The sequence below is a fragment of the Eleutherodactylus coqui genome, chromosome 10, assembly GCF_035609145.1.
Source record: "Eleutherodactylus coqui strain aEleCoq1 chromosome 10, aEleCoq1.hap1, whole genome shotgun sequence".
NCBI lineage: Eukaryota > Metazoa > Chordata > Amphibia > Anura > Eleutherodactylidae > Eleutherodactylus > Eleutherodactylus coqui.
Window position 1 is genome coordinate 59343708 of NC_089846.1, and position 20441 is coordinate 59364148.

The 20441-nt window shown below is 41.1% G+C and overlaps 1 protein-coding gene across 2 annotated transcripts; it reads right to left on the reverse strand.

Annotated features, from left to right (window-relative positions):
- Nucleotides 1-4962: 4962 nt before the first annotated feature.
- Nucleotides 4963-19213, reverse strand: LOC136580496 (zinc finger protein 432-like). 2 transcript variants are annotated; one of them, XM_066581099.1, is made up of 8 exons: nucleotides 19197-19213; nucleotides 14100-14203; nucleotides 12855-12914; nucleotides 10981-11128; nucleotides 10184-10273; nucleotides 9777-9896; nucleotides 9136-9231; nucleotides 4963-8016 (listed from the first exon to the last, which is right to left on the reverse strand). In XM_066581099.1, the coding sequence occupies exons 2-8, from the start codon at nucleotides 14169-14171 to the stop codon at nucleotides 7148-7150; spliced, it is 1455 nt and encodes a 484-aa protein (XP_066437196.1). In that variant the 5' UTR covers nucleotides 14172-14203; nucleotides 19197-19213; the 3' UTR covers nucleotides 4963-7147. The 2 variants fall into 2 exon arrangements, with proteins under 2 accessions (XP_066437196.1, XP_066437195.1); XM_066581098.1 differs by lacking the exon at nucleotides 19197-19213 and adding an exon at nucleotides 18700-18764.
- Between the last annotated feature and the right edge of the window lie 1228 nt (nucleotides 19214-20441).

Genomic DNA, 20441 nt, shown 5'->3' on the forward strand with positions numbered 1-20441 from the left:
GGCTATTGTCTGGTTCATGTAGATTGTATGAAATGATTTCCATGTTTTCTGGCACAAGTAGCAAAACTTTATTTCTTAGTTATAGCTGTGTCGGGGAAAGTCGGGTCACGGTGAACGTGGCTGTCATTAGCGCTTACATGGTGGTTGTAAGCCGACTTCCACAAACCATTGCTGAAATAATGCAATAAGTTAATCAATAAACAAATAGGCAAGATTTACAATGCTGGGCCACTATATTATAGACAGCGGCCCTTTAATGATTGGAGCTTCCCTGTATGGAAAGTAGAGCTGTGACCCTGGAGTGCAGCATAAAATTGTTAAAAATGTTCCATGCATCAGTTTCAGGATGAATCCACATTTGATGGGAAAATCCAGCGATCTGAGTGATTTCCAATGAGCCCGGGTGATCGGTGATAGAGGGGCTGGGGCTGGGATTTCACTGCCAATCTTGTGGGGTTTGCTTGTGTAACAGTGTGGAGAGTATACTGAGAATAGGTGTAATCAAAGAAATACATCCAACGAAAGGGGATTCTGTAGACGGAAATAACTGATTACCAAAAGGGGTCAAAGGAGGATGTCAGGAATTGTTCTGACGAACAGGCGCTGCACAGTCAAGCACATTGCAGCCAAATACAACACTGATGCTCTAATTAAAGTGTCTGAACGCACAACTTGTTCTTTAGCACAGATGGGATATAGCAGCAGATGACCAGTTCCAGCGCCTAAGAGAAACAGAAGACGAGACTCCAGAGGACAAAAGAGCACAAATATTGTATCACTGATCAGTGGAAAAACATCTCCTGGTCAAATGAATGCAGATTCCTGCTGCACCGTGCTGATGGGAGGTCAGAATGTGGCATAAGCAGCATGAACCGATGACCCCTTCCTGTCAGGCTGGTGGAGTAATATGGTGGGGAATGTATTCTTAGCACACCCTGGGTCCTCTGATGGACATCATGACGAATTGCTGTGGTTCTGAAGGCCAACAGAGGTCCAATGCACCACTGGATGGGGGCCTCTAGTAAAGTGACCACTCATTGTATATTTACTGGTGATTTAAGACTCTTTTAGGAGCCTATGTATTAAATATCAATAAGTATGGAATATATAAAGCACCCGACAATAAGATACAGATACAAGGAAGGTAATAAAAAGAATTTATTCAACAAAATCTCAATAATGACAAACATCTGTGATCTGACCTGTTACACGGCGGGGATCGGGCTGTGAATGAGAACTCGTATGTATCCTATCGTTATGTCACAAACTGCATAAACAATGTCATTTCTATGGCCTTTCTAGAATTCTCCTCCAGGTGACCATGAATGGTGTCATGAAACTGTCTTCTGTCTCTCCCGTTGGGTGTAAAAGCTCTATTATTCTGTATGTGTCAGGCAGTCTGTCGCTCACAATGAACAAAGTAAACTTCCACTATTAGTTACCATGTTGTTGTTGTTGTTGTTGTTTAACCCCTTGAGTGGCTCGCCCGGAAATTTTCCGGGACTAGCTCCACTGCTGATAGCGATAAAGCTATGGGAGCTGCAGAGCACAATGCCGCAAGCTGTGGCGTTGTGCTCTGCCTGCACATACCCACAGAGAACACAGCAAGGGCTTTGAACAACAGAAGCAGAAGATATTGCCGATATGCCGGCAATCTCCTGCTTCTAAGTCTCCTGCTTTGTTTATAGGTTGCCATAGAGACCATCGGCTTGTCAGAAGCAAGCCGATGATCTCTGTGGCAGGGAGAGCTGGTGCTAAACGGTCAGAGGACAGCCAGGCATCAGCTCTTACAGCAGAGATCAGAGAAAACCTCCGATCTCTGCTGTGTTAACCCTTTACATGCTGCAGTCTATGTGACTGTAGCATGTAAAGGGCTGTCACTGCAGCATATAAAGAGCTGTCACCCTCAGACCCCCGGAAAGTGATCAGTGGGTCCTGGTGGGTCCCTGTGGAAGTCCCCTAAAGGGACAAAAAAAAAAAAAAAAAGTAAAAAAAAAAAAAAAGTTAAATTATAAAAAAAAATAAAAATAAAAACACTTGTCTCCCTTTACTTTGTAAAAAATGTAAAATAAAATCACACATGTGGTATCCCTGCATCGTAATGACCCAGAGAAGTAAGTTGGTACATTATTTAACCCCTTAATGACATGGCCCCTTTTTTCTTTTTTCCCCATTTCTTTTTTTCTTCCCCGAAACATAAAAACTGTATAAACTTGGTATCGCCAGAATGGTGCTGACTCAGAGAATAATGATATCACATTATTTATTCTGCACGCTAAACGCCGTAAAAATGAAATCCAAAAAACAAAGGGCAGAATTTATTTTTTTTCCCCCAATCTCCCTACAAATGTTTTTACAAAAGTTATGCAATACATTATAAATACCCAAAAATGATGCCATCAAAAAGTACTTGTCCCGCAAAAAACAAGCCCTCATATGGCCGTGTCAATGGAAAAATGAAAACGTTATGGCTCTTGGAACGCAACTGCAAAATGAGTTAAAATTCAATGATTAGACTATTTAAAAACCTGCCCTGGTGGGTACGACAGGGTGGTAGGAAACCCGCCACTCAAGGGGTTAATCGAAAGAGGTTCAAATTTCTGTGCCGATTACCTTCTTACCGTATCTTTATAGCAGTCTGAGATCCGTTTTTCTGTTACGGTATATTCAGATTTGCTGCAGAAATTTCTGCAACTGAGAATCCATTTCACTAATTTGAGTGGATATTGTTTTGGCAGAAAGTTTGTGGATTTTTGTAAGCCCCATTCAAGTAATTGGGACAGTTGCAGAAATTTTGGCAACAAATTTGCTGCGTGTAAAGATACCGTTATAGAGATCAAATCGCGCATTGCCATAGATTTAATTGTAATCTGGAGGATTGAAGTAACAGCACCTCCACCTTCAGCTTGGTTCTGAATAATGAGTCACATGGTATAGATGATATATAGGTCCCCACTCCCAGGGTCGGTGACATCCTCACAGGGGGCGGCCCATTTCAGTCGTGACAGTGAAGGGGGTTGGCTTAGTTATTGAAATAAGCCATCCTCCAGAAGAATATCAGCAGCCTTGGAGATCAGGGAGAAAGATTATATACCACATGACATGGTGTTGGAATCGGGCCGAAAATGGAGATATGGGGTCCGCTGGACCTGGGCTGGATTCAGTATGATTCTGTGGTTAACCCCCTTAAGGGCCAACTTCATGGTTCCCTGCACTATTCAATTTAAAGAGTGTCTAACAGATGCTTTCTGCCCTTTAACCCAATAAGAATCAAGCGCCATAAACATACGATGCTTGGTCCTGAGCTTTAATCCCACTTCATAGTACAAATACGGCGTAGGAATAAAGCTCCCGCTTGTACAATCTAGCTAGCGAAGGTCGAGTGTTCGGATGCTAGTGACAACCGAGGACCCAAATAAAGCTTCTGTTTTATTTGGTTTGCAGGTTACAGTGTGCTCAACAAGTGCTATGCAGAAAATAGAGGGAGCAGAAGTGTCATTTTCGCTGATCGCCAGCGACCCCTGGCACGATAGACCTACAGCAAAACCCAGCTCTGCCAGTGACTAAAGTCACTATAGTGGGATTACCCCCCCCCCCCCCCCCCCCTGTAATTGTGGCTCCTATGGATATCCCAGATACAGTGGAAGAATGTGAAATTAAAAAAAAAAATGACAGTGTGAATGTCCCCCAGAGGCCTTATATGACATAATGGGTAAAAAAAGATATTTAAAAAAAATTGTTACAAAAATACATAAATTGTTGCAATAAAATATAAATCTAAAAAAAAAAAGAAAATGAATCACCACCCTCGCCAACCTGTAATCCAGGGCTGCCCAAATTTTATATCAACACGTCCAAAACAATAAGGGGAACCCATTCCTGTACTTTATTTTAGCATAAATGTACTAATTTTAAAAATTACTTTTTGTACACATTACCCCTAATAAAACAATAAAAAGTGGGGCACTATGCATATGCTACCTCAGGATCACACAGCGCATGCGGGAGAATTCAGTGCCCAACAGTGAATCCTAGAATGGTAGAGTTGGAAGGACCTTCAGGGTCATCGGGTTTGACCCCCTGCTCAGTGTAGGATCACTAAATCCTGCATGGATAACATTGGAGCTGTCAATCAGTACCGAGCGAGAGGCATAGGGCAGGGTTTACCAAGGGGAGCTTTGAGGACTTGTCTTGGGACCACCCACTGGACACTTGTGAGGTCTTTTACATGTGACAAAAGTTTGTATTCTCAGCAATTAGACCTCTATCCATGGAGAAAGGTAAGTTTCCACATCTGTTTAAGTCCCCTAAAAGGCAAACTTAGTGGTTTAATGAGCAGCAAGCACCTGACAGACTCCTTGTAATGCATACACAGTACAAGGTAAGATCCCGATTTCCCTGCTGTGATGACTAGAATCAACCTGTATGTATTTCTTAAATCCCACTCTATGCAGGGGATTTGGAGCTCTGTATCTGCAAAACAGAAATCTAAAGATATAATCAGCATGGAATGTCTTACACAGGGATGGCATGATGATAAAAGGTGTGCATTCACCTGGAGGCAAAACTACTCAAATAGAACAGCACCTTATAATCTGGGTTACATAAAGCAATATAGGTGCATGTGGTTTGAGATTTCCATGGGTCTGAAGATATAATGGGGTCCTCTTATATTGGTGATCTATAAAATGCCCTTCTCAAAATGAAATAACTTTCTATGTCCGATCTACAACTTTAAAAAGTGAATGTCCCCCCGTAAATACAATTTAGTTCCATTTTTATTATTGAAGTCCAAAACTGTTAAACTATAATATTTTGGTACCTGGCACCACCACTAGAGGGAGCTTACAGTTTATACATTGGACACAATAATAACACAGTATACATTAAACTCCTCAGCCCCCTCTAGTGGTGACTGCAGGTAACCAGGATGTTATCTAATAAAATTAAAGGTGTCTCCACCATTTTCTTGTGCCATTTAATATTGGGCTGATAATTCCGCTAAAAACTAATAGATATTAAGTTGTTCCAACAGTCAGAAGTACTTAGTGTTACACAAAGAATGTTGACGTTTCCAACAATTCTTCCAACAGACCATTCCCTTTCTTTATAGAAAAGGAAACACATTAGACCCCATATGTTGTCATTGCTTACAGCTCACAGAAAGATGTCTCAAAGGCTGGTGAGACACCTACCACCATAACACTGCCACGCCATTCTCGGTCCATACTATAAAGCACATCTACAACTAACCCTGAACAGATGCCCAGACCATAAGCGTACATTATTCTCTCTAAACTATCATAAACATTTCTAATCTCCTCATTGGTCCCTATGGGAAACACTCTACTAGTCTTTGCTTTGATTTCCAAAAGTGTAATATCTGAGACTAAGTCACAGTATGTATTAAAAAATGTATGGTTAGACGCTATGTCAGCTGACAGTTCGTTGGATAAGTCTCGTCTTCCCTGGAATAGAGGCTCTCAACAGTCTTAAAGTTAGGAAAGTCTTTTTTAGAGACCAAAATGGAGTACGAGAACACCATGGCAGATGTAGTACAACTCGATAGGCCATGGATACTTACAGTAGAGAAGGTAAAACAAATGCTCATCCCGTATGTAAACTGCAGCGTCTAGTATCACAACATGATGGTGCTCAGATAACACTGGCTTGAGTGTAATAATGTGGCAAAAAGAAAAAAATAACCCGGCACTGAAAGTCCAACTTCTTTATTGGGTAAAAATTAAAAATGTATACATGGCTACAGATCATGGTTCAAATAGTCCTCACCTACGCGTTTCGAACTGCAAGATTCTTACTCATGGCTTATCTGATCCATACCATTAACGTAACATGTAAAATAAAGTAAACCAACAAGAACACTCCATTGGCTCAGCCCTCAAAAAGAACGGAAGAAAATATTAATGCTCAATGGACTATGAAACTCATTGTGGAGCTGCAAAAAGACAGAGAAACAATGAAAAACGCAGCAAAAAAAAGTAACAAAAACACATCAAAGCACAGCAAAAAACGTTGATAAAGCATTAAAAAGCAAAAAAAATAATTGCAACAAAGAAGCACCAAAAATGTTTTGATATGTTTTTGTTGCGATTTTGTTGTTTTTTGCTCTTTGCTGCTCTTGGTCTCCTGCCCACGGATGGAGTGGACTACGCGTGCGGTTTTATGCCGTGGGAATCCTGCAGGGTAAACAAAAACAGTCCCCGCTGGTGAACGCGGAAAAACGCACGTTTTTTCCACGATCTCCATTAATACTATATTAATGGAGACCTCCCGCCGGGGGAAAATATAACATGCCGCGATTTTTTTTCTGCGGCGGAACCCTACATGTGAGGACTGAGCCATTAGGTTCATTAGAACCTAACAGCTGCGTTATTACGCCGCGAGGAACGCGGTATAAATCTGGCCTTGGGCATTAGCCTTTTTTTTTATAGTTTGCTTTTTCTTTTTTTTCACTCTTTCTTTTTGTAGCTCTGCAATGAATTTCATAGTCCATTAAGGGTTAATGTTTTCTTCATTTCCTTTTGCGGGGTATGTCCAAGGTATGTACGTATTAGTTTATCTTAAATACTATGGATCAGGTATGTCCTAAGTAAGAACCTTGCAGTTCAAAATGCGCAGATGGGAGACTTTTTGAGCCCTGATCTGAAGTCATGTAGAAGTTGTTCATTTTTACTCCATAAGGAAGATGGATTTTATTACAGATTATTTTTTCATCTTGCCACATAGATGCTTACAGAGAATAGCAAAGTTAAGCTATTAGGGGTACTATACTGTGCAGCGTATCTCCTACCCAGAGGTCCTTGACACATCCTGTTTCATTGGGTTTTTGCCTTGCTCACTAAACTAGAGTTGTTGTCAAAAACGTGGTTGGTACAGAACGTTTGGTCTTCCTAGCCTACGTTGTTGGCAAATCTGCCCATCCATTTGGTGAAATGAAGTGAACCCGTCACTAAACACAATGCATGATGCTCTTTATGGCATTCAGTTTGTTTCACGCGGTTGAAGCTGGTATTTAACGGACGGAAATCAAATTCAATTCACTGCTTCCAAGTGAATTTATACACTTTCAACCCAGTAACACTAATCTTCACTGTGCCGGGCGCACTAGGACTATTTGCGAGACTTATTACTTATATTTGGCTCCCTGGTGTGTCCTCTGATGGGTAATGTAAGTATGTTTGGAATTGAAGTCTTTGCCGCATTCTCTACAGGCAAATGTTTTGTTCTCTACGTGAGTATTTTGGTGCTTTCGAAGGTTGGACTTGTCTGTGAAGCATTTACCGCACTGTGGGCAAACATGCGGGCGCTCCCCCGTGTGGATCCTCTGGTGAATGATAAGATAGGATTTGTAGGCAAAGTGCTTCCCACACAGGTTGCAAGTGTGTGGCTTCTCCCCGGTGTGGGTCCTTTGATGCATTGCAATTTGTGACTTATATGTAAAGTGTTTCCCACACTCATTGCATTGGTGAGGCTTCCCGCTGAGGTGCGATCTCTTGTGAATGGTTAGGTGAGATTTAGTGGCATACCGTTTATCACATTCTTCGCAGCCGTATGGTTTTTCACCCGTGTGAGTTCTTTGATGTCTGATGAGGTTGGATTTGTAATCGAAGTATTTCCCGCAGTCGTCACATTGATGGGATTTTCCTTTTTCTCGTGCGGTTCGTTCGGGCGCCCAAGGAGATAATTTACTAAGCCTTTCCGATATCTTTCTAACATTTCTCACATCTAACTGTTTCTTAGCCACTGGTTTATCACGGTTCGTATGGCTATAGTTCTCATTGAGAGGTAACGAGCTCGGTTCACATTCTTTAGAAGCCAATGTAAAGGTGACATTCCCTGTTTCATAAGAGGGGGACTTGGTCGGTGAATCCTCTTCTTGAAAGCCACGCAAAATGCTCATATCATCATCAACCGATCCATTAAGTGAACAGGTCATGTTGTAAGGTTCGTCTTGAAAAGTTCTGTCCATGGAGTTCTCGGAAGGAACAGGATGTACTGCAAACAGGAGAGATAAGTGCAACCAATAAATAGGATTAAAATGAATGCAATGATGTGTAAAGAATCAAAAACTTCGGTACTGCAGGTCCAGCTCCCAATGATCCACTGTAGATATGGCCAGTGATTAAATGATAAATATGAAACTGCTCATTTGTCGTTCTTTGCATATTTTATGCAGGCATAAAAATTATCATTTGTTGACGGCACATTCCCTCTTACGAACTGCTATGTGCCATTGACAATAATGTAAAATGGTTATATGAACAATTGGCCGAATGATGATTTGTATGAACCGCTGCATGATAATGGCAGCATGTGAATATGTAGCTACTAGAGATGAGCGAGCATACTCGCTAAGGCAAACTACGGGAGCGAGTACTGCCTTATGCGAGTACCTGCCCGCTCATTTCAAAAGATTCAGGTGCCGGCGGGGGAGAGCGGTGAGTTGCAGGAGTGAGCAGGGGGGAGAGAGTGAGAAAGAGATCTACCCCCCCCCCCCCCCGTTCCTCCCCGCCGACACCCGAATCAACTCGTTTATCTGAGCATAAAGATAATCATTGATTGGTTGCACATCTCACTTTGTAAATGGATAGATGTGCAGCCGACCAATGACAACTCTATGGGGATGAACGATCATATGAACACTCGGTCCCCTAAAAGAGTCTTAATCGGCCTGTGTAAAAACCTGTATATGATCAACAATCTCGTTGATCGGTGTTAATCTACTAGAAAGAACTGCTTCTTGTAAAAATACCCTTAAGAACCAGTTTAAATTTGAAATAAAACAACAGCACTCAACAGTGCAGAAGAATAAAACTTAGAGGCTCATTTACTAAGACCATTATTTCATACTCCAGTCTTGTGTAGTGCGATACAATAAATTTATTGAAGCATATGCTTTTTAATAAATTTGGTGCATGTCTTGCCATTCACTCACCAAAAGACTCAAAACTGGCGTAGATTTGTACTTTTTGGTATAAATTATAGTAAATTTATCTGGCCAAAATTGTTCTGCCAAAGACATGGCCTAAAGTATCCTAATGAGCTTCATTTATTTTCACATAGGGCATGCTATATGAGCTCACATAGCAAGCCACCTAGAAGTTGCTAGCTTACCTGCCCAGGTGTCACCATGGATTTCCTTCTCCCGAATTCTTGCAAGGTGCTCCTCTGCCTGCCTATCACCAGACATGTGACCATGGTAATATTCACCTACATAAAACATAAATGTACATATTACAACTGCCTATCATGCTCATGGTGTATCCTAGGGAAACCAGAGTTGCCTTAAAGTGACCCTCTGGTCTCGAGACAAACTTCTGCCCGGAACTGGAGGGAGTATATTACCTGCAATTAAACTTCTCTGCTGTCGCTCTAATTTGCTGGTTCTGGGTCCTGTTTTTGGCATTTTAGGATGGCCACCACAATTTTCTAACTACATAATGTACACTGTGTACTATTCTCTGATTGGGCAGCATTGATCACATAAGCAACTCTGGCCAATCAGAGAGTAGGTATAGTGCATTAGTAGTCTAACACTACCTCTGTACCCTGGCAGTCTGAAGATTGCATTGGTCATCTGGGATGGTCAAAAACATGACCAGGAACTGGTAGATCAGAGGGACAAGCAGAAAACAACTGCAGGTAATATAACCAACCCCACCCACCCTCTCTGGTCATGGGGCAGGATTTTGTTCTGCAACTAGAAGTTTGCTTTAAGTCGCCCTGAATGTAAAGACACCTTTATTGCAACTTACCTAAATAGGTCTCCGAATCTATTTCCACTTGCAGAATGTCGTTTTCATTGGTCTCACCGTTCCCTTTCTCGCTCTGTACAGGTGCTTCCAGTCTGTCCATAAACATGTCTGGAACAGTAACTGAAAGACAAAGCAGTGAAGTACAGTGCTCTTTCATCTGACCAAAATGGGACATAACAGGGATTTTTTTTTCTTTTCATCAAATGACAGTTGAGCTACAGGGACAACATTGGGACTTGACAGGATTTGCAGCCCAATGTTGGGAGATGCTATTTTTCCTTGCTCTACTAACGAACTGATAATGTGAATGCTTCAAATATTAAACGTATATTTGCAGAGGACTGTATAGAAAATGCCCTAAAGTAAACATTTAGAATAGAATTGCTTAAACAGATGAATTCACCAACCTGGACAGATGCTGTGAGACTCTTCGGCCTGCTGACTGTTTCTCCTTCCACTCTCATCATCAGTATCTGACAGAGTCTCATTATGGGCATCTATTAATTGCAAAATAGGTATTATGACGTGCCAACCACTGATACGAAGGGCTGTGTATGTATTACATGGACAGCTCACGTCCACCAAATGGAAAGCTGCTCTTTGTTAACAGCTCACAGACAGAAGTAGAGCTAGGAATCCCTCTACTATGGCCATGTGCTCTAATAACAGGGCAGATGGATAGGGTTGGGACAATACCTGAGAGATCTGCACTCAAACCTTTATGAAGTGAATCTAGGCACATCATATATGTGAATTCCTATACAGACGGTGTGATGATGATAAATTTACTGTATTCATTTGCAATGGCATGCCACCAATAACGGCAGACTATGATGTGGCTATTAAAGGGTCTGTGTGGCAGGGGGCCCTGGGCCGAATGGCCTCACCCCCTGTTGCATCCAAGCAGTACTACTTTGTGGGACCACAAAAGGGGCACTGTTATTTTGTGGGGCCACAGAGAGGGCACTTTTATTTTTGTGGGGCCATAGAGAAGCACTTTTATTTTGTGGGGCCATAGAGGGGCACTAGTACTAAGGAATGGAAGGGTTGTACTTAGCATACTAGAGCTAAGCTGCTGTATCTAAGCCTTCAATGTTATAAAAGTTGCTTGATAGATATAAATATATATATTTTTTGGGGGGAGGAGGGGCAATTCTGAATTTTGCCATGGTACTCCATGACTTTTACATATGCCCCTGCTCACCTGCAATGATATCTTCCAAGATTTCAGATGAATGGAGTATCTTTTGATTCTTCAGCGTTACTTCCTGGTAGAGATCCTTATGTCCCTCTATAAAATCCCACTCTTCCATTGAAAAATAGATAGAGACATCCCCACATTTTATTGGCACCTGAAAAACATAAGTTGCAATTAAAAGTGTACTTTGGTTCCATGGAAATACAGGGTACTCAACCTTAATGTTTCCCTATGGGGGTAAAGTTGCAGTCATCTAGTAAAGATTGCAAGAATTCTCACCATGTTGGAATTCCCCTCTTGCAGCTATTACACTTCTTTTCCTATTTAGAGAAACACTATAGGGGTTGTTGAAGTTATCCCCTATTCATGAAATAAGTAATGCCTTTCAGATAGGTGGGGGTCTGACTGCTGGGACTTCCACCTATCCTGAGAACAGGGCTCTGGCACATCCTGAAGTGAGGGCAATGGCGGTCACACATGCTATTCATTTCATGGTGACCACTGGAAGCAGATGAGTTCAAGCGGTTGGCTATCTCTAGTGCTCTCATTGAAATGAATGGAGCAGCTATGCACATGCTCAGCCACCACTCCGCTTATGTGAGGATCTTTGGGAGCCTAAGGGCTCTTACCCATTAGCGATAGACTTTCCTGCGATGCGAGAGAAGAATCTGCGATATTGCCCATTGTTTTCAATGGGGCTGGTGGCAGCAGCACCAGCCCCATTAAAATCAATAGGAGAAGATCGTGAAGCAGGCTGAAAATCATTGGTTTCATAATAATTTGTTTTCACTCACTCTCACATCGCAGGAAAGTCTATCGCCAGTGGGTAAGAGCCCTAAATCTTGGGATCAGTGGGAGTCCCAGAGGTTTGACCCCTACTGATCAAATAGTTATCTCCTATCTTGTAACTTTCAATGTTGGCAAAATCCCTTTAAATAGAACCCGTCACATTGAAAATGCAGTTAATTCTGCAGGGAGCATATTCTAGAGCAAGAAGAGCAGAGCAGATCGATATATATATATATATATATATATATATATATATATATATATATATAGTTTTATGGGAGAAGATTCAGTATAACTTGTATTTAACACTTCTGCTCTTTCTTTGCTTAGGAGTCCAGTGGGCGGTCCTATCAGTAATTGACAGCCTTTCCTCCATAAGTGTACATACAGTGATAGCGGTCAATCACTGTTAGGACCACCCACCGGACTCCTACGCCCAGAATGAGCAGAGGTTTAAATGAATGAACTACTATTTATACTGAATCTTTTCCCACAAAACTAGATATCATCTCCTCCTCCCAATCCTGCTGCCTGCAGAGCAGATTGCATTTTCAACAGCTTCCCTTTCAGGTTTGCACTATAGAAAAATCTCTTACTACAAAAGGTCTCTGTAAAGCACTGGCCTAAACAATCTGATGACTACTGGATAGTTTCTGTATTTTGGATGATGATTGTTATATCTGTGTAAAGGCCCATTTACACCAGCCGATGATCGCTTAAAAAAAAATGCTAATAGGCGATCGTCTAAACACGTGCCCATCGTGTGCTTTTCGGGCACTGCTAGCTGATTGTTAAATTCAGTCCAACCTAAAAATCGTTGTTCAGTCTTATCTGAAGTTCTCCACGGGCGTGCTGATAGCATTGTTTTCCCTGTGGAGAACAAAGGATCTGAGCGCAGATAAGAGCCCTTGGGGTATTAACTGCTTTCAGATAAGGCTTCATATGCACACTTAATTTCTATTAAGTAGCTGAGTAGCTACTTAATACTTTATGCAAAATGATCGCTCAAAGCTGGCACTCAAACTGTCATTTGAGCGATCTTTTAGCGATCATCGGCCCATGCAAACCAGCCTTAACATCTTGGTACTTACCTCTCCACTTAGCAGATGGGTGGCACTGTGGGGAGAATTCTTCTTCACAATGACATATTCCTAATCAGTGAAAAAAAAGAGACAGTTTAGTTATTAAATCTAAAAAGTGTAAAAACACCAGACTACAATAATCACAAATATTTCCTATCTTTATGAGACATTTTATGGCTGATGTAATCCCATGTTTAGAAAATCAGTATAACATATGAGATTTATACGTTTTCAGGAGCTGAACGCTCCTATGTAATAGATGAATACTCACGGCCACAGGTGGACATTTCCACAATTAAAAGGGTTGTCGAAGACTTTTACCAATAATGACCTATCTTCAGCATAGGTCATCAATAGTTGATCAGCAGGGGTTTGCCACTTAGTTCCTGCCTGCTGTCAGTGTGGATAGTACTGGAAACCAATAGTGCTGTCAACACTGTAGCCGCCTGGTTTGGTACTACCGGTGCCACTCCCATTTGATTCATTGGATACCGTGCCTGCAGTACGCTATTGGGCTGCTACAATACAGACAGTACTATCTACTTGTAGTGCTGTCCTCACTGATAGAGGGTTCTGCGATCAGCTTATCGGCAGCGATCCCAAGTGGTGGACCTCTGTTAATCAACCATTAAATATTATTAGGATAGGTCATCAATTGTAAGAATCCTGGACAACCCCTTTAATGTTAACCTATGGAAAGGTATCCATACACGTCAAACAGAGCCGGAGCTGTAGTACCAGAAAGCCCATGGATGAGAGGCACTATGTTTGCGGAAAATACCAGACCATTTTTTCTATACTGGACAAACCCTCTAAGCATCAACACTCAAGGTGGTATTGTAACCAAAACATATTGCTAGAATATGATGTCCTTGCTAATTGGTGGTGGTCTGACAAGAAGGTTTCCAAAAACAAAAGTCCCTTCAGCATTTTTCTGCAAGGTGCCACTCCATTCTTACAGAGCTGTGCAAAGAACTGCATCTCAGCACCATTCAAGTGAATAGGGCTGAGTTTCAGTACTTGCAGAGAACTTGGATGGTAAGGAAGCCATGCAGGTAAAAGAGGTCTGAAGGAGCCATGTTGCTTTAGAGATCTTTGTCCCCTTCATTCTAATGATCATGGTAGTCTCAGCAGTCGGACCACCACCAATCAGTGACAGCACATCCTAGTTGTACATTGTAAGCACTAGGAGTCACATATTTTCAGCGCTAACATTTGACCCTCAATGTTGAGGTATTTTCCTAGATTCTTCACCTCTCCCGTCAGCAAGTAAATGATTCCCAGGGCGTGATTCAGGATCCTCTCAGTAAAATTCTTCTTTTTCATCTTGTGACTCTCAGAATCTGCAGGTGTGACACCTGTGAAGAGAAGGACATGATAAAGTTATATGAAGTTCACAATACTCTCAGCCATTAGTAGTGCAGCACCGCTGACTGACAAAGGACATTCCAATTACTGATAGGCATCTACTGTATATGTATGTCTCATCATTTCTCTGATTCGTAGGGGTCCAACTGCTGGGACCCAACCAAATCACAAAAATGGGGTCCTGCGTCCCCCATATGAATGGAGGGGTGCCTGAACATACACACCGAAGAGAAGTCAAATACAGCGTTTGGAAATTTACAGCGGCTTCCTAAAGAGGAATAGAGCGGCATTGGCATCCTTGACTACCACTCTATTCATAGAGGGGGACCTCCATTCTGTTCGGTGGAGTCCCACTAATCAAACATTTATCCTCTATTCTGTGGATAGGGCATAAGTTTCAAAATTGAGACAATCTCTTTAAATAATATATCCCCCTCATATAAAAAACTAACAACCCTTGAATGGCCCTCTTCTGTTAAGTTGTGAATATCTTCATTCTTCTGCCAGGTCTAATTCTGGAAAGGATGAGTGACAACCAATGTGACCGCAATCCATGGCCTGCCTTAGCTACGTGTGACCCTTGCAGTGACACAGTGTATCAGCAGCCAGCTTGTACTTTATGTACTGTGTTTGGTCCTGGTGATGTATTTATGTACTGTGGTTGGTCCTGGTGATGTATTTATGTACTGTGTTTGGTTCTGGTGATGTATTTATGTACTGTGTTTGGTTCTGGTGCTGTATTTATGTACTGACGTTGGTCCTGGTGATGTATTTATGTACTGATGTTGGTTGTGGTGATGTATTTATGTACTGTGTTTGGTTCTGGTGATGTATTTATGTACTGATGTTGGTTGTGGTGATGTATTTATGTACTGATGTTGGTTGTGGTGATGTATTTATGTACTGTGGTTGGTCCTGGTGATGTATTTATGTACTGAGGTTGGTTCTGGTGCTGTATTTATGTACTGAGGTTGGTCCTGGTGATGTATTTATGTACTGAGGTTGGTCCTGGTGAAGTATTTATGTATTGAGGTTGGTCCTGGTGATGTATTTATGTACTGTGGTTGGTTCTGGTGCTGTATTTATGTACTGTGGTTGGTTCTGGTGATGTATTTATGTACTGAGGTTGGTCCTGGTGATGTATTTATGTACTGCGTTTGGTTCTGGTGATGTATTTATGTACTGATGTTGGTTCTGGTGCTGTATTTATGTACTGATGTTGGTTCTGGTGCTGTATTTATGTACTGACGTTGGTCCTGGTGATGTATTTATGTACTGAGGTTGGTTCTGGTGCTGTATTTATGTACTGACGTTGGTCCTGGTGATGTATTTATGTACTGAGGTTGGTTTTGGTGCTGTATTTATGTACTGTGTTTGGTTCTGGTGATGTATTAATGTACTGACATTGGTCCTGGTGATGTATTTATGTACTGATGTTGGTTCTGGTGCTGTATTTATGTACTGATGTTGGTTCTGGTGCTGTATTTATATACTGAGGTTGGTTCTGGTGCTGTATTTATCTACTGAGCTTGGTTCTGGTGCTGTATTTATCTACTGAGCTTGGTCCTGGTGATGTATTTATGTACTGTGTTTGGTTCTGGTGATGTATTTATGTACTGTGGTTGGTCCTGGTGATGTATTTATGTACTGACGTTGGTCCTGGTGATGTATTTATGTACTGATGTTGGTCCTGGTGCTGTATTTATATACTGAGGTTGGTTCTGGTGATGTATTTATGTACTGTGTTTGGTTCTGGTGATGTATTTATGTACTGAGGTTGGTCCTGGTGATGTATTTATGTACTGAGGTTGGTTCTGGTGATGTATTTATGTATTGATGTTGGTCCTGGTGATGTATTTATGTACTGATATTGGTTCTGGTGCTGTATTTATATACTGAGGTTGGTTCTGGTGATGTATTTATGTACTGAGGTTGGTCCTGGTGATGTATTTATGTACTGTGTTTGGTTCTGGTGATGTATTTATGTCCTGAGGTTGGTTCTGGTGCTGTATTTATGTCCTGAGGTTGGTTCTGGTGCTGTATTTATGTCCTGAGGTTGGTCCTGGTGATGTATTTATGTACTGAGGTTAGTCCTGGTGATGTATTTATGTACTGAGGTTGGTTCTGGTGCTGTATTTATGTCCTGAGGTTGGTCCTGGTGATGTATTTATGTACTGAGATTGGTCCTGGTGATGTATTTATGTGTTGATGTTGGTCTTGGTGAAGTATTTATGTATTGATGTTGGTCCTGGTGATGTATTTATGTACTGAGGTTAGTCCTGGTGATGTATTTATGTACTGAGGTTGGTTCTGGTGCTGTATTTATGTCCTGAGGTTGGTCCTGGTGATGTATTTATGTACTGAGATTGGTCCTGGTGATGTATTTATGTGTTGATGTTGGTCTTTGTGAAGTATTTATGTATTGATGTTGGTCCTGGTGATGTATTTATGTACTGAGGTTAGTTCTGGTGATGTATTTATGTACTGTGGTTGGTCCTGGTGCTGTATTTATGTACTGAGGTTGGTTCTGGTGCTGTATTTATGTCCTGAGGTTGGTCCTGGTGATGTATTTATGTACTGAGGGTAGTCCTGGTGATGTATTTATGTACTGAGGTTAGTCCTGGTGATGTATTTATGTACTGAGGTTGGTTCTGGTGATGTATTTATGTACTGAGGGTGGTTCTGGTGATGTATTTATGTACTAAGGTTGGTTCTGGTGATGTATTTATGTACGGAGGTTAGTTCTGGTGATGTATTTATGTACTGTGGTTGGTTCTGGTGCTGTGTTTATGTACTGAGGTTAGTTCTGGTGATATGTTTATGTACTGAGGTTAGTTCTGGTGATGTATTTATGTACTGTGGTTGGTTCTGGTGCTGTATTTATGTACTGTGGTTGATTCTGGTGCTGTGTTTATGTACTGAGGTTAGTTCTGGTGATGTATTTATGTACTGTGGTTGGTCCTGGTGCTGTATTTATGTACTGAGGTTGGTCCTAGTGATGTATTTATGTACTGAGATTGGTCCTGGTGATGTATTTATGTGTTGATGTTGGTCCTGGTGATGTATTTATGTATTGATGTTGGTTCTGGTGCTGTATTTATGTACTGAGGTTGGTCCTGGTGATGTATTTATGTACTGAGGTTGGTTCTGGTGCTGTATTTATGTCCTGAGGTTGGTCCTGGTGATGTATTTATGTACTGAGGTTAGTCCTGGTGATGTATTTATGTACTGAGATTGGTCCTGGTGATGTATTTATGTGTTGATGTTGGTCTTGGTGAAGTATTTATGTATTGATGTTGGTCCTGGTGATGTATTTATGTACTGAGGTTGGTCCTGGTGATGTATTTATGTACTGAGGTTGGTTCTGGTGATGTATTTATGTACTGAGGTTGGTTCTGGTGCTGTATTTATGTACTGAGGATGGTTCTGGTGCTGTATTTATGTCCTGAGGTTGGTCCTGGTGATGTATTTATGTACTGAGATTGGTCCTGGTGATGTATTTATGTGTTGATGTTGGTCTTGGTGAAGTATTTATGTATTGATGTTGGTCCTGGTGATGTATTTATGTACTGAGGTTAGTCCTGGTGATGTATTTATGTACTGAGGTTGGTCCTGGTGCTGTAATTATGTACTGAGGTTGGTCCTGGTGATGTATTTATGTACTGAGGTTGGTTCTGGTGATGTATTTATGTACTGAGGTTGGTTCTGGTGCTGTATTTATGTACTGAGGATGGTTCTGGTGATGTATTTATGTACTAAGGTTGGTTCTGGTGATGTATTTATGTACTGAGGTTGGTCCTGGTGATGTATTTATGTACTGAGGTTGGTTCTGGTGATGTATTTATGTACTGAGGTTGGTTCTGGTGCTGTATTAATGTACTGACGTTGGTCCTGGTGATGTATTTATGTACTGAGGTTAGTCCTGGTGATGTATTTATGTACTGAGGTTGATTCTAGTGCTGTATTTATGTACTGAGGTTAGTCCTGGTGATGTATTTATGTACTGAAGTTGCTTCTGGTGCTATATTTATGTACTAAGGTTGGTTCTGGTGATGTATTTATGTACTGACGTTGGTTCTGGTGATGTATTTATATATTGATGTTGGTTCTGGTGATGTATTTATGTACTGAGGTTGGTTCTGGTGCTGTATGTATGTTACCAGCTTAGTTCTGGTACAGTATTTATTCATTGAGCTGTTCTAGTGTGGGAATGCTGCTATCGTGCTGCACTTTACATACACAAAACACAGGCAGACCGCCTATCAGTATAATATATATAGTTTTTTTCTTATGATGGGAAGGTGGGTGCAAAAAAATTCTGCACAGGGTTCCATATAACCTAAGTCTGGCCCCACCCAACTTTCCCTCACTCCTAAATGAAAAATATTTTTAGTTATACAGTGGCACTTTTCTTGCTTTCATGTCTTTTGCTATTCAGGCCCCTGGGTGACAACCCTGTCCGTGACAACTCAATTGACTGACTTACATGCATATATTTGGAGGAAGTCCCCCCCAAAAATTTCTGGTTTGTCAAAAAAAATGTGCTTCCCACATTTTCTAAGTTTCAGAAACATCCAATGATCATCCAGTAGGACCCAATATTTTGCCAACCTGCATTCATTTAAAGGTCCTCAGAAAATGATCTCTGCAAATCTGTATTCATTGTAGAAAATCCATTTAAAGTATTTACTGCAAAAATGATAAATTATTATTGTAACTAAGTAGCACAAAACATTGTAAAACATTCCAAATAACGGCGTATACATAAGACCTACACAATGACATTATGTCCATATTCTTATCAGATGCATGCAGGGATCACATCCCTAGACCTCCTTTACATGTGCACCCTGCCATTGTTTACTGTCATACAGACAGACAGACACCTAGCAGTCATACAACATACTAGAGTGCATGTGAACGCATACAAATACATAGACTACACACACAAACACTCATCTAACAAAGCAGTTCAGCCCATACCTTGCAGTCAAATAGGATTCTGAGAGGAAGTGATGTTGCATGATAACGATATGGGGATTCTGGGATTTGTAGTAACGTGGCTTGGTGAAAGGAGAAGAGGGACTGCATTAGGACTGCAATACCCAGTATTCCCTGAATGAGGGGAACGTGACGGCCAATCACATAGCGGTGGGATTCAGGGAAAGTTCACATTTCATTCTCCACCAGTATGCAGCTCTCTTCTTGCCATGGGAAGCAAAGGTGGATGCATTCTGCGTTACCATTTTCTCAGGAATGTCTCATTTATTTGGCTTGTAGTGAATGGAGCAGAGTCTAAGTATAGTGTGACTACTGCAGCTGTGGAACTAGAAGTTCCAGCATACCTAGACATAGTCATCAAGCTGAGAGCAACACATAGCTTGCCAAGAGTTGTCTCCTACCTCTTCTCAATAAAAGGACATACCAACATGGCAGATATAACATTTATATAAAGGGTACCTTGTAATACTGCATTAGAGTGTTGCACGGAGCGCCCCCACAGCTCACAGGTGATCACCAAGGCTTAGATTAGCTGGACCCACAATGACCGACCCGGGTGACTTCATTCTAATGGCAGGCTCACAATAAGCATAATTTCATCGCATATTACGTGAATGGAGTCGATGAAAGTACATTGATTTTCATGGACCCACTCACACTAGTGATTTTTTATTGCATGGGAAAATGTTCACACCTTGCAGAAAATTCCACAGTGGATTTTGATGGATAATTCACCCCATTATTTGAAGATCAAAAAAAATAATAAATTTATTCATTCGTTTTTTTAAATTCATTTACCTGTTTCAGGGCAACTTTCAGGACTGCTTGCAGAAATATAATATACTGCCATACTCAAGTATTTTGATGTATTGTATGAGCAATCAAATGATCGTTAGTTCAAGTCCCCCATAGAGAAGAAAAAAGTAAAAATGAATAAAAACTTTTTTATTATTAGAAAAAATCAAGAATAATAAAAGTTAAATAAAAAACATTTTCCCCATTTTTACAATAAAAAATATATATTTGGTATCAGAGCATCTGTTAGAGCTAATGCCCACGAACGGATCACTGCTGCGGAATTCACAGCCAGACGTCCGCCGCGAATTCTGCAGCAATGATCGTCCATAGACATGCAATGGCAAATGATTCTCAGCTGTCCACGAGCGAAAATCAACTGCGATTTTTTTGCTCACAGGGGAGAATCTCAACATGTTCTATTCTGTGCAG

Excerpts from the sequence above, each read along its gene's own strand:
- LOC136580496 (XM_066581099.1), bottom strand. The coding sequence starts at position 14,171 with ATGAAAAAGAAGAATTTTACTGAGAGGATCCTGAATCACGCCCTGGGA. Across the intron at positions 11,129-12,854 it reads CCCATCTGCTAAGTGGAGAG|GTGCCAATAAAATGTGGGGA; the intron begins GTAAGTACCAAG and ends TATGTTTTTCAG. Across the intron at positions 9,897-10,183 it reads GTCTCACAGCATCTGTCCAG|TTACTGTTCCAGACATGTTT; the intron begins GTTGGTGAATTC and ends TTTGTCTTTCAG.